The sequence below is a fragment of the Sabethes cyaneus genome, chromosome 3 (assembly GCF_943734655.1).
Source record: "Sabethes cyaneus chromosome 3, idSabCyanKW18_F2, whole genome shotgun sequence".
Taxonomy (NCBI): domain Eukaryota; kingdom Metazoa; phylum Arthropoda; class Insecta; order Diptera; family Culicidae; genus Sabethes; species Sabethes cyaneus.
The window spans coordinates 85451771-85468597 of NC_071355.1; the positions used below are offsets into that span (position 1 = coordinate 85451771).

Genomic DNA, 16827 nt, shown 5'->3' on the forward strand with positions numbered 1-16827 from the left:
CACCTGTTGATAACCGAAGGCTACTAGATGCACTTTTGCTAATCCATTCGAAAAGAAACAGTGCTGTTCACTGAATCAGCCGGGAGTCAGGTAAATCTACAATTCGAGCACTAAAACCTACATATCAGACGATAGTAATATAAATCCAAACATTAAAACATCGATCTCATGCTTGTGCATACAATATTCGAATGCTTAAAGCCTAGTAATTTCCTCAATCATGTTATCACAATTCTCATCGAACGAGTCTATTATTACGAGTGAATTAAGGCTGGTCGCTAATGACGTGCTGGTGTCGAGCGTGGTGAAGCTCTGAATCGTTCTAAGCGATGACATGCTAACACCTTTATTTTGCAAAATATTGGCCAAAACGGCAACACAACCCACGTAGTACACATACACAAACACAGACAGGATTGTGCCGTGTTAGGAAAGGTTTGATTTTCAGATACAAAAACCCGCAGTTTGGTGCGTGTTTGTGCCGAAACGATGAACGCCAACGTCCCACCATGATGGAAACAGAAATAGAATAAAGAAAGAAAGAAAAAAATAATTATAAAACACTACACAATATTAAACTGATAATAGTACTAACTAATAATGTTTAGTGTGGAGAGATTTTCAATACCTTTACCCAATGGATGCACTCTCCGAATCCGTGGAGTTAGTAGAATTTGCTGGTGGACTGCGGAGCACACCGTAAACAATCGACGGTTATTTGCAGTAGGTATAGGTGCATGCAAGGAAAGAGTAGTTAGAATAGATGCTACCACCAGTAAAATATGATAATTAGCTGCATTACATTGATCGACATTAGATTCTTATAACTTAAGTCTAACGATAGAGAAAATCTCAATTTACCTAAAGTTTTTTTTCCTCATAATGAAACAACAAGAGGAAATAGTCTTTCGTAGTCTAGGCAAATAGAGGTCTTAAGTGATGCAAAAAAGTATCGACCATTGTTTGAGATATACGCTGTATAATAGATCAGCCTTATTGGTTAGACTCTAGGGCCATTTGAGATATCATGAATGTCATGTATGGAATGTCGTGATGGCATAATATGACGAAACAGGAGAAAACCAGGCTGTTATTTGGCACAATGATTATTAATAAAAATATAAACCGTGTTTGAAAGTGTGTTTACGAGTTATTTTTAAAATATTAAAAATGTTTCACTCATTTTTGCCAAATGTAAAATAACCATGATGCCAATAGATTGTTATTCCAAATATGTATAGTACTATACTAAGGGGCATTATGTTAAATGGCGCTAGGCCAGACGATGTTATGCCAAAAAGACCAGCATGGTAGTTAGCAAGCAAATGATTCAAAGCTGTATATGGGTTATATGCCAACATTAGCTAACTACATATTATTATTACCTAATTTAGTAGCACTAGCACAGAGCAAATGCATTCTAATCCACCACCGTTTACGATCCCAACTTCGACCATTGTTTGTGAGAAGCAGTAGGTAGTGCACTAGCGTAAATAAATGCCTTTCTACGAAAAAGAATATTTGTGTGTCCACACATTTGGATCCATAAGTAAATATATTTTTTTGAACACCTGAGAAATTTTATATAAAAATTATTTTTTCAAATCTCTCCCAGAAAGTATGGAAGCATGTCAGAAACCTCTACCATTTGGCAATTATTTATTTTTAGTCCATTTTTGTGGCTGCGATCTGTTATTTACTTTTCTCTCCGAACCCGTGCAGGGTATTTTTTCCAGCAGTTCTTTTTTTTTTCAATATATATTCCGCGGATGTCAACAGAACAACGTGGACAAATTATGCACAAATAGTTTACAGAACTCTGATTGTCACTAAGATAGTTAGTGGAAATGAAGGATATAAGTGAGAAAGCCATGAGAACAGCGATTAGAAAATTCAGTGAGGGTAACTCGTTTGAGGATAAACCGGAAACGGGTCTAAACAAAGTTATTGCCAGCCCTCATCTGCATAATCATATATGCAATACAAAAGACAGATATAAAACGTTCATCGCTCAAAAGAAGGTTTAAAAGTGCGAACCTATAGTAGGAAGAAACAGTCAAAATGAACCCCAAAACAAAAAGCATTGATCGGAGTGCGAAAACTTTACGATACGATGCTTGCTGGAAATTTAAAATGCATAATAGCATGCATGCTACTTGGACAGATTTCCAACGTAGGTAAACAAAAGGTAAACCAACCTCGTAAAGGGAACAAGGGCGTGCAATGTGCATTGTTACGCATTTTAAGGCAGTATTCGAAATAGTCAAACGCGAAAAGGTGTGGCAAATAATGCACGAGAATGAATTTCCGGGGCGCCTGTTCAAACGTATCCCGGGACGAATGATGTACTAAGCGCACTTTGGGGGCCATTTCGAGTACTTTCAAAGCGCGCCGAAGATTGCGGCAAGGGGATGTACTATGTTGTTTAACATGGGCATTAAGGGTCCTCTCCGGGGGGCTCTGTAGCCGCAAGGTTACAGAGTCTAATTTGATAAGCGAATGGTCTTGGTTTCGAATCTTAGTAGAATTAGGCCATTCGATGTCGAAGTGACTTTAGCATGGGATTATTGTCAGGTCCCTCACCACCCTTCCTTCAGGCTGAATTCTATGTTATCTCGATATGGCCTATTGACAGTGCAAAAAGGCTATAGTTGGAGACAGCGCTGTCATGTGGAACGAGGTGGGTAAAGTAGAGAAAAGCATTGAAGGAAGGGGGGTACCCAATTACACACAAGCACACATAAAGTTCAATAAGCATATCCCTCACTCAATAGCGATTATAGCAAAAATAAATGCAGTGCGGGTTATCCAGCAAACACCCGAGCGATATCACAATAGATCAAAACGATACTAGTCGTAGTGATGAGTCCATACAGGAAAAAAGGGTCCTATCCAGAAAGTGGATATCGAAACGATTTTCAGAAAGAGTTGTAGTCAGCTCCTAGGCATTGCGGATGACATGACGTTGATATTATTACCAGAAAGTTTGCCACGGCGAAGGAAAATTAAAGGTTTGACAAACTGGACTGAGATTCAATGCGTCGATAACCAAATATCTATATGAAAAGTAGAGCGAAGGTATTTTGAGCAAGAGGAACAGCATCTCCGTTATTTTTCATATTTAAGTATTTGCTAATTCATACTACCGTTTCAACATAATCGACCAAACACCAACGCAGAACTATTGCAGGCCATGAACTTGAAGTCGTTGATTAGTTCATATATGTAGGATCTCTAGTCACACCGCGGACAAGAATCAACGACGCATTTAGGCTGGAAATCGGACCTGCTTTGTATTCCACAAAACTTTTCGATTAAGGAACATACGCCGTCGCACGAAGCTAACGATGTACAAAACGCTAATCACATCGGCAGTCCTCTACGGTCTTGAGACTGTAACCATGATTATGGAAGACATATGTGCACATGTTGCACGAAAGGAAAAGAATTATTTGAATTAATCCTATTTGAACGAAAAGGAAAGTTGTACAGGTGTATGAACCACGAGCTGCAGGCACTATTCTCTACAAACCCCATCAGCACCAGGAATAGAAATTTCATTAAGTCGAAGCTGACTTGCGAGTGTCAAGAAGCGAGTAATTGGCAACGTGAAACCCAGGGCAATTGGAGTGGAGCCGGAGCTCTTGATACAGCATGAATCGCTCGGCTTTAAGCAGCTAAGTTAATGATGATGATGATGATGATAGGTTACTAGTATTGTAGTTCGGGCATCATGTTTTCATGTAAGTTGATTTTCTGACTTTGGTTTTAGTAGTAATATAATCCTGGATTTATTGCGGCTAAGTTTCGAACGCAACAAGATGAAATTAAGTATGTAGCTACTCTCATTAACATAATTAGTTGGACACCACCCGCATAGATGGGTAACAACTTACCCGAGACCGGTCGGCGGGAAAGTAAGATAAAAAAGGAAAGAAGTATAGTGTCCTGTTTACTTAAGATTTTTTGTACCAGTTCTTATGTTAGCATAAATCAGTAATTGAAGCTAAACGTCAACAACTGGATTAGGATAATAACGTTTTTTTGTTAAACAAAGTTCGACTCTGTAATTATCTTTGAGATTTTTCTCTAAAAATAGTGAACCATAAACGAATTAAATGGCCGCATAATTAGAATAAAGCTTGATCACACAAACTCCGCAAACTTCTCGGAATATGTTTTAAATGATTTATGTACGATGCATTTGACAAATCAATACCAAGAAATTACAAAAGCTATGAATTAACATTTAGCAGGCGTTAGATATTATTGTTGCATTGTATCCATTGGTAATGGTTAGTATTATAAATATTTTTTTATAGATTCCTTCACTATCAATCAATTAGAGCGTTAGAACCACTTTGATGATGCTCACTTTGACCAATAAATTTTGACATGAAATATTGAGATTCCCGGTAATTTAACACGAGCGATATTGTGAAACGTAAGTGCACGCCATTACCAACCATATTTACATCACATAAATTGCTCGAAATTATTGTATTAACGACAGTTCCTCTTAACACATATAATAGCTATATTTAGTCAAATTTTAATTGAAACAAGATCAAATAAGGAACGCAAAGTTGCAATCAAATACACTATTAGCAGCACACACATGCTTCTAAGAAACCAATGAAAAGCTACCAAAAAATACTAAAAGTGACTTTCCAAATAGCTCACACTCGTCGAAAACGATCGAGAAGAGGCCAGTGACGTACCTGTGTGCAGGTTACTAATCGTATCCTCCGTGATATCATCGCAGTCGTGCTCAGTGCGGTCGTCCTCGTCATTTACGTCATGACGGCTATCGTGGTCTTCGTCGTCATCTTCATTTTTCGACTCACTTCTGTACAGTACGGTCTGTTTCAATTCCGTTTCCTTTTCGGTAAACTTTTCATTCCTATGACCAATCTGAACAAAAAACTCGATTATCAGAAGTACATCAAATAAACAATATCTACTATTTTTAACTTACCTTCGTTTCCAAACTGGGCTCGATAAACTGTCCGAACGGGTACTTCGGAGCTTCGCTGGGCGGTGCAGGTGGCAGTTTATCCAGATTAAGCTTTTTCAGCTCATACATCGCCAACTGAAGGGTTTTTATCACAGTATCATCATCGTGTCCGAAATTTTTATACAGTGTTATCTGTAGGAATTCAGTTATCTGATCCATGTCCTTCATTCGCAGCAACTTTCCACGATTGATCTTCAAAATGGTGTAGGCCATAGCCGTCAGGACTCGTTCACCGAATAACATATAGATATCCCACACTCGCAAACAGAGGCTGAATGGTATCTACGAGATAAGCAAACATTCAGTAGAATGGCGTTTACTCACTAATCTTAAATTGATTAAAAATAAAAGCTGCAGAGCACTCACCCTCTCAATAAAAATAACAAAAAACCACTTTAAAGAGTACAGTACAGAATCCACTCCATGCTTATCTAAATGTTTCTTCACTTTGGGCATGCACTTTGTTAGAATCTTGTCATGGTGCTGCAAAAATCGCATCAACTTCGGAAAGCCCTCCACGTACAAACCGTGCATGGCATATCGTTCATTCGAGAGAAGTGCATTTAACGCCCAGAATGTGTCCTCCTCGTCAAAGTACATCAATAAAACGCCAGCCACCGTCGACATACCTTGGCAGTAACCTACTTCCATGTTGTACATACTATACGCAGCTAACACTTTAAGTAAACTTTGCTGTTTTACACTATAACGCTCGCGATAGTTGATATGATTTCGAAATTGTCGATTCACATCCATATCAATCTGTCGTACGTCGGGACTGTACAGGCGAGCGAATTTGAGCATTTTATCGTACACACCCGGATTTTCATCCAACGCTTGTTGAATGTTTAACAGTTTTTTCCAGACGGCGGCACGCAGCCGATCCGGTATTCCTTTTAACACCCTTCGCTGCAGACGTTCCTTCGTGTCTGCACTATTCCAATTCTTTAACATTTTGAGCCACTTTTTCGACCGTTCCATTTCAATCTGTTTTCGTCGAACCACATCCAACTCATCCCGCACCGGTTCGTCTTTCTCTGGATGCAGAAACCCATATCGATCGGCCTGGGTGTATATTTCGAATGCTGGATCGTCCCAAGAGTCGATTTCGACATTCTTCCTACCTCGATCGTATCGTCCAAAAATTGCCTCCCTCTCTTCATTGGCCCGCTCTAACAAGAGCCTCTTACTAACCGGATCTTCTTCATTCATCCTGGTCTGATTCTACCGTCGGGACTCGGGACGTCGGGACTTTTTCTCTGGATAAAATTTGTGTGCAACTGGTAACATCACCGGCGCCTTATTGAGCATTTTCCCATCAGCCGCTTAGTAGTGGTGCTTGTTAATATTGAAATTGAATCGAATTTCCAGCATAGAAGTCTGTAATGAAGCAAAGGCGAGAGAAGCATGAAAATAATGGTATATATTTACTATCATACAACATTCCAACGTTTGTTGATCATCCAAGTGAGTGCCGAAAGTCTATAAATAGTTGCAATGGTTGTTTGTGCGTGCTTTGGAGTTCCTTATGAAAAAATTCAATTCTGAAACATTTCTGTTTTGATACATGATGGGAATACAAGTGGCTTGTTTCTCATCAATCCAGTATGACCTTGAATTGGAAATTTCATTGAAAATCAGTGGCAGTAGCAGTTCGAGATAGAATGTATCCGAGTGTCATCATTAAAGTTTTTTTGTATAGATTTCCATAAGAAACTTTCCACCAGTTTATGTACTGCATTTATAACATCTAAGCTTTACTTGATTTGAAACAGTGCAGCTCGGAAAAGTTTTAAATTTACAGCATTGTTTACGTTTGATATCTAAACAATATCGATCTTTTCATACACTAGTCACAACGTACATTCAACGTGATTTATCTCTCGCTCACGCGCTTTTCAACCAGAGGCTGCAGTGAAACGAAACCGACCTTCATTCGATCACGTTTCTTGCGAGTAAAACATAAGCAGCTGCCGGTAGGTACTAGAAGAAATATAGTTTTTTGTTGCGTGTTGCAATTATTTGGTTACACACCGCTTAACAAATTTGGGCAACCGGTAAATTGGATAACGGTGAGAAGCAAGCCGTTGTCCGTTGTTGGCGTCACTTTAACCAACGTTGAAGCACTAATTGTTATGCACAGCAAATTATCCGTAACTTTCGGGGTATGCGGACATTGCGCGGTTCTCATTGACATTCAAAAAGCGATCGTACTTGTAAATTCCTGGAAACAAAATTATTTTAGACTATTTTCAACAGTTGACAAATTAGATAAGTGACATCGTTCCCACATTCACGTAAGTTACTTCTTTTTTGACACAAAAAGGTAGAGCTGAAACTGATACCTGGAAAGTAAAGCACTTGTGTAACAGGATTTTTAATAGGAGCAGTCAGCTATAGTTAAATTTTACTCCGTATATTAAGAACATCAAACTTAAATTCACACGCACGGCACCATCCACACTTTTTGCCAGTTGGATCAAGTGTCACGGTGCAACGGTTTCTCGAAGGGCATGATCGTGCTAGTAAAGTAAGCAGCTGAAGCATATAAATACAAATGAAACTCTAACTATGGGCGAAAACGTTGGTTTGGGAGAACCCTGAATTAACAATACCAATTGCATTGAAGCTGCACTCAGCCGTGGAAATTATCAGCACGTGGGGTAACCTTGAGACATAAAAGGCGAAGAACGTTATTATGTTTGGTTGGTATGACCATAGATTGGGGCAGCAAATGTTCAAATTCATTGTACGTGTCTATGATAAATACTTCACGAGCCATCCCAGGTAACCAATAAACAATTTTATTGCAATGCAAATGCAAGCTAATAGGCATTTAGTCACCTGAAATGGTACTCAAAAACACTACTTCGACGAAATATACTACTGGTTTAGTACATTGCTTTAATCGCTCAAATTCCAGACAATACGTACTTGCAGCTTTTTTTATTCTTTCACGAAAAAGTAGAATAGAATTTAGGATTAATATTTTTTGAAATGGTAGGTAGTTCTCTTACAATTGACGAAGGGACGGTAGAAGAAAGTAATGAAAATTTTTAGAGTGAAGGTAAAAGAGCGGAAAGGTGAGAGAGGGGCGGGGAGGTTATTAGCAGCTACGCTTAGCAAGTAGTCGAGACTCCTACCTTTTGTCCAATGCTGGAAGGTGTATGGGTCGAACCAAGCTATAATCTGAGATTCTAACCGGATTCGAACTCACAACACCCGCCAGGGCATATGGCTCGCTGGTACTAATGTACCTTTGAACCATAGAGGCGCTGGACAAAAGGAGACTGCAAAAGCGCACAACCCCCTTTATTAAGAGAGCGACGTAGCTTCAAACTCCACCGTCAGGTGGGTTGAGTTATTTATAGACACAAATTGTGCCTCTTCCTCCATCTATTCGCGTTGACGGCATTAAACGATCTCTTGCACTCTCATAGAAATGCCCGTATGTACGTGTGGGTGAAAATCTGCCAGCATGTTTCGATCTCTTGCGCTCTTTAAGAAATTCCTATTCCGCTACACCCCTACAGTAAACTTTTGGAGGTGGCAGCAGCTTACGTTCGTCAACGCGAATTGTAAGCGAACCACAGAATTGAGAAGTTTAATCTAACTCGGTTTTACTCACGGCACGACGAAACTGTACAGGCATTTGTGACTTACGATAGGTACTACACGTGACGTTGTTCGTCCGTTAGGAGGATGGAGGAAGAGGCACAATTTGTGTCTGTAAATAACCCACCTGACGGTGGAGTTTGAAAGTACGTCGCTCGCTTAATAAGGGGGTTGAGCAATCTCCTCTTATCAAGCGCTTCTATGGTTCAAAGGTACATTAGTACCAACGAGCCACATGCCCTGGCGGGTGTTGTGAGTTCGAATCCGGTTATAATCTCAGATTATAGCATGGTTCGACCCATGCACCTTCCAGCATTGGACAAAACGTAGGAGTCGCAACGACTACTTATAAAGCGTAGCTACTAATAACCCCCGTTACTGGTTACCTGGTAGAGATAATCACTTTATCACAAACGACCAAAATCTCAAGTTAATTAGGTTAATGGTCATCTATACTTTAAACGACTGAATATTCGAAAACATATTTCGAAACAACTAATGGAGCCTATTATAGAAGCAGCTTAGAAGGCACTTTCCGGATGTCGCAGACGTGCTGTCCTTCCAGGGACCAACGTCGACTCTGAGTATTATCCCGTAACATACCAAATTTACACCCGGCTGTCCTGCGTATTCAGTTCGAGTATTCACGGAAATTTGATGAGTGAGTCGATTAATGCGTTGGATAAATCCTGAACGAGCACTGGAATCTACTATATCCACGAAACGTCAGTAATCGTAATCAGTAGTAATACAGTGCGAGTATTAGGTACTACTGCTGCTATATCTGGCTGTATCTGTAACACATCAGAGTTGAAAGAGATAAGAAACACCAGCACTGCGATTGCGTTCTTGCGGAGGCGGAGAATTGCTTTGACTATCAGTCAGACGTGCGACAAGATTCTTTTAAACCGATCGACGGAATTAGAAATCGGGCCGTTCGAACTCCTATCATGTGACAAAGGAGGCAAAGCCGGTGTTTAGAACGGCAACCCGTGCATTCGCACGAAACCTCGCAGTTCGGGGAGCCTTACACTAACTGGTAACTGTAGAAAAAAGTTACACTAGTGAACAATAGAGAAATTCATGGTGGCTTCAGTAACCAAACTGGTGTTTGTTGGGGCCGGAGCTCAAGCGATTGAGAGGGAAGCGAAGAGTGGAGAAGAGGATGCGGGTGTTTGGAGTTTGATATTATTAGAAATACTGTAACACCGGCTCTGTAAGAAGAGGAATTTGATCTCCAAAATATAATTAAGAAGTAAAACTTCAATGTACTGCTGAATGGTGAACAAGACCCGTCTATAGCTACAGGATAGCAATTGAAACTGATGGAGAAGCTATCGAACCAGCTATAGAGTTGAAAACGGTAAAACAGCTGGAAAGGATGGCATCACAACTGAAAAGTACGCGCCTTCGGGGCATACTAAAGATATTTGAGGGATTGAAAAATATTTACCAATGGACTGACCGAAAGGCCTCATACGTGCTATCTAAAAAAGGGTGGTCAGCGACTTGAATACAGCAATTATAGTCACAGCTTTCAACCCTGTGTAAAAATTTCCCTCTAGCATCGATCTGTTCCATGGACTTCGGCCACTACAGGATTCTTCTGTTGGCGACTACCAGTGCGGGTATCGAGAACGCGTCACAACGGACCAAATGTTCACTTCCGTACACGCCATCTCTTCATAGAGTTCAGGGCGGTGAACGATTCAGTTAAGTGAAATCAGTTGAAGGCGATTATGCTGGAATAAGGGGTTTAAGCAAACGGATCATGCAAAAGCATGCTACCCTTTATGGTTTAATTTAACGTCAGGTGTCAGAACAGCGAATGAGATATCGGGTACGTTCATAGTTTTAAATGATTTGAAGCAAGGTGGCAGACAAGATGAGTTCAGCTTATTGCGTGTACATATGTTAAATAGGTTTATAAAATATTACGGAACTAACATTTCTTAGTAAAACAATTTTACGTTTTCTAGTGGGAGTTCCTCATACAAAAACTTCACTTCGTCATATGCGAGATTTCTCTCGTCTATCATGGTCATGGACATACAGCAATCGTTTACAAAAATTTATGTATGTATTCGTTTAGTTATGTGCACGACCTACCCAACTTCCACATGAAAGGAGCAAGTGGTTTGAATAACAGCTTAAAATTTCAAGTAGCTGCTCCGAATGAACAGCAGATTCACTTCGTCATATTCAAAACAGGTAGGAAAATCAAAGGGACTTTCATTCATTGAGAAAAATAGTGGATTTCTTACACTATCTTTTGTCGAAAACGAGAAGATAATCCATAAATATCGATGCTCAATAAAAGTTTGAGTGTAAATTGGTATCAATTTACTTCATTATTTAGCGGTTCAGTATTTACCGGAAAGAAATGTAGTTTAGTTAGCAGGAGTAATAATTATACTAATAAATAGCTGCATTCCTAGTGCAGCATTTTTAGATGAAACCGCACTGTTCGCAATTTTGAAAGACTATGCTGATGACTAAGCTGTCACCAAGTGATAAATGAATGAATCAACGCAGCAGTCGATTTAGCTAACTTGACATATATACCTAACAAAGATTCAATGCCAGAACGCAGTATTTGAGATTGAAGCGATCCAGTCACACAATAGATGGCATGACAATTTAGGGTGATGCGCATAATAAAACGAACGATTCTACAGAAAAAACCTTTTAGACAGTAAACGCGGTACGGTACGGTGTTTGAAATTGAACTCATAGTTGAACAAGTTACACAATATCTGACTTCTTGACACAGTAATTTGTAATTTTGCCGAATACAAGCATATTTGGTAATCAAATAGTAGGTGATTCAACTTCGTAGCGAATGACAGTGGCATCGGATAGATTATCGACTTTTGCATGCAACCTAATAAAGTCATCAGCACTCAAGAACCGCTGATTTGCAGGCAGGAAACTAGGATCATTGATCTTTTAGATTAGATGACAATCATACAAGTATGAATTGATTTTTATAATGAAAATTTTTCAATAGAGGAAGGACATGATCGAAGTAATAAAACAAATGAGCGTACACGTACAGTATCCTTAGGGTAGGGCAAGACGTGAAGGGTTATTTGATGCACACTTACTAGGTTCGTAGTTCGTTGTATTTGCCAAGCAAGGAGATCCCTGTATTTAGAAGCATTCACCTCGAGCTGATTAATAGCGGATTTGAACACAAAGGACTCTACCTACCCCATTATAATTCGCTGAACCATATAAAAACTTGCAATACGAAATGTAGCAAGGAGCCAAATTAATCTTCTTTTCATCTTCGAAGTATTGCTTAAAAATGCAATGGTACAAGCGAGCTCAAACAGTTTTGTCATTTAGTTATTACGCTTTCGGTTTGAGTATTGAGTTACCAATTAAGAAATTAAAGTCATTCAAAGCTAGAGCGCCGCAGGTCGCGGGTGTGGCCAGTGACCCGCCGTGGGAAGTCCCGCGGAAATAGGCTCTGTCTTGGATTATTTGCATTCGTAGGTTTACTGACTATGAGTTACTTATCCTTAGTCCTCACATCGATAGCTGCACAACAAAATCTTACTAAATTATTATGCCAAAAAGTTATACCGAATGATCATACTGCCAAATAAGCCAGAGACCGTTATGGACAATAAATTTACATCAATTGGCGTTATGCCAAATGAATTAATTCAACCAAACAGGGTATCCCCTATATTCAGTATCTTTACGTACTCCATATATTACCTCCCTTATAATCTAAGGATTTGTTTACACTTATTGTGAAACGAACGTCTCAACACCTAAAAGTTTCATGCTTTTGCTTACGAGTGGGCGTGAAAATAAAATATTAGGTATATAATTTATGTAGATTTCGGATTAGTCACTATGTGTTTACTGTGATACACAGTATGTTGCCTCCTAGTTTGCCTCGAGGTACGACACTAGTCTAACAACCCCAGTAGTCGCATGTTCGAAACTGGGAAAAGCTGTAAGAGTCAATGAGTTCACAGCACTAGCCCCGCAATTGTCCTGTATTTTTACAGCTGATTGCGAAGTCGGTAGATACAAACAGAATGTCAAATTCCGAAACGAAGTGTAGGTAACACCTAGGTTTTGCTTTGTTTACGGTATGTTATTTTACTCTGCTGTTTAAAACAATTGATTTCGTGTCTACTCCGCTTGACATCCATTCGGTCGTTCGTTCATTCGGTCTAACGTCTAGTCGACATGGTGCTCGTATGCCTAATATCCATTATTTTTTAAGTTTTATTTTTTTAATAATGGTACTATGTTTAAATGTTTGTACGGTGTATCTCGCAATACTATGCGTCACGTTCATATTCTGATACCTAAAGGAGCGTCATCGTACTATATGTTCTCATTTTTCTTTTGCAACAGTTTTTGTTTTGTCACTTAAGTGTATATTTTAATAAACAAATAATTTCTAAGATTTTACGAAATTTTTTAATGTATCTGTTTCATTCCAAAATAAAGTTTGTAAGCCTTAAAATGTAATAGTCATTATTCATGAACTGCCCGATAACGCAAACAAATAAATAAGAATGGCTAAATAAACTTAACTTACCAGAACATTTTTCTACCAAAAATTCCACAGTAAAACCAGCAAATTCCTCTCGCGACAGCAAATGGCAAATGCTTCTCCTTGTACCAGATCTGATCTGTAGTAGTGACTAGCAGGTGTGTCCATCTGTCTATACAAAACGAGTGAAGAAACTGCTCTCGGTTCGCACTTCCTGGTTCTGTTTCGGTGGTCACTGAACTCGTTGCCCTATCTTCTATATTTGCAAAGATAGCTGCACGGAATAACTTGAATATTGAACTCGAGTACAAGTTCGAAATCACAGTAAATCTTGACACATCTGTATCTTCTGTCATATAAGTGGATTATCTTATCTAATGAATTCTTCTTTATCACCTTCGTAGTCACGCTTAAATAATTATGTTAACATTATTTATGAGAATAACGCTAGCCAAAAAATACACGACGCAGCAACGAAATCGAAAGCCTGTGCCAGCCAATGAAATGAAAACTCTTCTTCGCAAATCGCAACAACTTGAGCGACAGCACTCGCCAGAGATGCCAGATTTATCTGAAGTCATACATTCAACTACTCGAAAAACCATAACCTTGCCGTAACCGTTCCGCGACGGAACCACTCGAATCCTTTGGTCACATTTAAATATTGCGTAACGCAGTACCGTGTACCCCCGCTGGAATGACCTTCCTTAATCTGAACATTTTTAATCTGAACCCCGTTGGTATGAATGCGTTCACATTAAAAATTGATCAAGCGTCATACACAATAGACGGTTAAGTTGACCGGGCAAATTGAAAAAAAGCAAAAAACCTTAATACGTTTCCTCTTGTTCTGCAGCTTTAGCAATATAGCTGATATGCGACTTATCTCTCTCCAACACTCAAAATAGACCATTTTAGTTGATACCGTCGAGCAAATTTCCTTCCCAGGTAACCAATAAGCATTAAAATAAGCTGTAAATCAGTCGTTTATTAGCATCCCTGGCGTTTTATACTGCAGGTTGTTGTTTATCAGCTTTTTGACTGCATAACTGTTGTAAATTGGCATCCACAATTCTATTTAAATTCTTCTTGTTGGTAACTAGCTGCAAATAAGCATTGTCAGCACTATAAGAGGGCTAGCAGTAAAGTAGCCGCATATTTTGCCAAAATAGCATTTAAGTAGCATTTAAGGCAACTTAAAAGCTTATCGGCTTGCTTTTAAATTGCATTGGAAATGCTTATTGGTTACCTGCGTTTTCTACGATCTGGATGTTCAGAATTCGCGCATGTTCGACATGTTTTCAAAACGTTTGTTTTCGCCAAATCAAAACCACAATGTCATAGGGTGCGCGCCTAGCGCGTATGTGAAAATGATTAGAGTTACCAAATATTCAGATTAAAAATGAATTCGCCTGATCTGAACGGGGTGTTTTTCATATTAGCGGGGGTTGAGCGAGGGTTGGGCGACGTCACTAATACCGTTTCTGTCTTTTAACCTATGGGTTGACTTGACCACTGAATAAACCACTCCATCGACAGGCAACCATGCTTTTGCAGTCAATATCTCAGCGTAAGCGAAAATGAAATAGCGTTTCATCACTTTGTTTCACTCGACTGCCAGCAGCTTGATTTGGGCACGCTGTGAAATTTTGAGCCCAGGACATGCTGTCGCTGCCCAGATAACACAAAATCGTAATAGAAAGTTCACATTAGATCGTTTTCATGTCAATTTCATATTGGAGTTGTATAATGATTAGAGTATGTCAAATCGAAGTGAACAATAAGTTGTTTTGCAGTCGTGCGTGTCTTCATATACAATTCATGACTGTGAATTATAAAGCAGGATAGACAATTGCAATATTTGATTATATCTATATCATATATTCAGGAGTATTTAGTTGCGTGTTATAAAAACTGCGCAAAATAGAATTACAAATAGTTGTCAAAATTTTCGCACGTATTTCGCCTCCACTTTGGTACATATATGCTCTTATATGGCGTGAAATATAACTTATTCGTTCAGATATGATTTCGTATACCTCAGTTGCAATCGAGATATACAAACCAAATGGTTTACTGGGTGACGTTCACTGCAGCTCGATATAGAGATGTCGATGGGGTGGAATAATCAAACATTTTCAGGAGAATAAATAATAAACATTTTCGGGTTGTCCGTCCCGCTTACGAAAAAGTCGGATGCCTGGCAGAAATCGAACAGAACCAGTCTTCATTTTTCGCTCGATTCTCTTTGTGTCAAATGTGACACTTTGAGGCAGGAGAAAAGTGGGTTCATCAGTTCTGCAGTTTCGAGCAAAAGGTAAGAGAATAATATGGAACATGACAAAGCAGGTATAATTCGCTTCTTGCTTCTTGCACCTGTTTATTGCATGCTTTTGCCGTTGCTGCTACCCTCCAAAAAAGGAGGGAAAGCTGAATCGGTACAAAACCTGTTTTTATTCGAAACCTCTGGCAGAAAGCGAACAGAAATCCGGCAGAAAAACAGGACGAAATTTCTGCCCGAATCGAATGTTTCTTTTCTGCTAGTTTTCACGGGTGACGGCGGTCAGAAATCCGGCAGAATATCTGGCAGAAAAAGTTTTTCGCTGCCAGATTTTTGTTCAATTTCTGCCGGACGCGCATAAGCGGGAAGTTGCTGATAAATATTTGTCTTAAGGCCCAGACACAACGCATACGGATTTTACTACGTTGCCTCAATTTGACAGAAAATCAATGGAAAAACTGTCAAATTTCCGCAACGTAATAAAATCTTGATGTATTGTGTCTGGGCCTTTACGCGTCTTAAGGTGCGTTTGGACAAGAAATACTCACAGTAAAAGATATGCGGAAACTAAAGCCAACGATTTGGCATCAGTGTACAAAAACTGCCAGCACTTGCTGCGGAGCAAAATGCTGTAGCAGTGTGACTTGATTGTTTTAAACATGATCCGCTTCTGTTTTGTTTACATCAGTTTTGCACAATAGAGCGATATATTGCGCTCTTCGCACTCAATTGGACTGCACTCTGCACAGTTATAAAGTGCAACCTAGAGTGACTATATACAGAGTGGCGACAAGTCATCCCAAATGTATGCAATGCGGTTTTTCCAAGGTTTTTCTTTCTCTTTCCTGCATACGCGTTGGATAGGTCGTCTGCTCGATTGGAATGACACTGACAGATAATTATCATTCCAATTTTGACATTGTCGCCACTCTGTATACAGTCACTCTAGTGCAACCTTCAAAACTGTGATGAAAAGTGTGCTACTGATAATATCGCTAGTAATCTTATATCGATAATACCATCAAACTTTATCGTCACGGAAAAGTATCGAAAATTGGAGGGTTTAAAATGAAATCTTCTTCTTGGCTTGTTATTATTTTAACATTTTTGTTCTATTTCTTACTAGAGTGACTATATACAGAGTGGCGCCAAATCATCCCAAATGTATGCAATGCGGTTTATCCTAGGTTTTTCTTTCTCTTTCCTGCATACGCGTTGGATAGGTCGTCTGCTCGATTGGAATGACACTGACAGATAATTATCATTCCAATTTTGACATTGTCGCCACTCTGTATATAGTCACTCTATTTCTTACGTATTTTTGCTATTATCGTTATTAATTATTAACGATAAGAAAACTTTATCAATAATCGTTATAGATTTTGATCG

At 39.2% G+C, this 16827-nt stretch overlaps 1 protein-coding gene across 1 annotated transcript; it reads right to left on the reverse strand.

The window, feature by feature from the left end:
• Positions 1-159: 159 nt before the first annotated feature.
• Positions 160-13634, reverse strand: LOC128739348 (USP6 N-terminal-like protein). The gene is made up of 5 exons (XM_053834830.1): positions 13203-13634; positions 5384-6397; positions 4979-5299; positions 4722-4914; positions 160-344 (listed from the first exon to the last, which is right to left on the reverse strand). The coding sequence occupies exons 2-5, from the start codon at positions 6227-6229 to the stop codon at positions 196-198; spliced, it is 1509 nt and encodes a 502-aa protein (XP_053690805.1). The 5' UTR covers positions 6230-6397; positions 13203-13634; the 3' UTR covers positions 160-195.
• Between the last annotated feature and the right edge of the window lie 3193 nt (positions 13635-16827).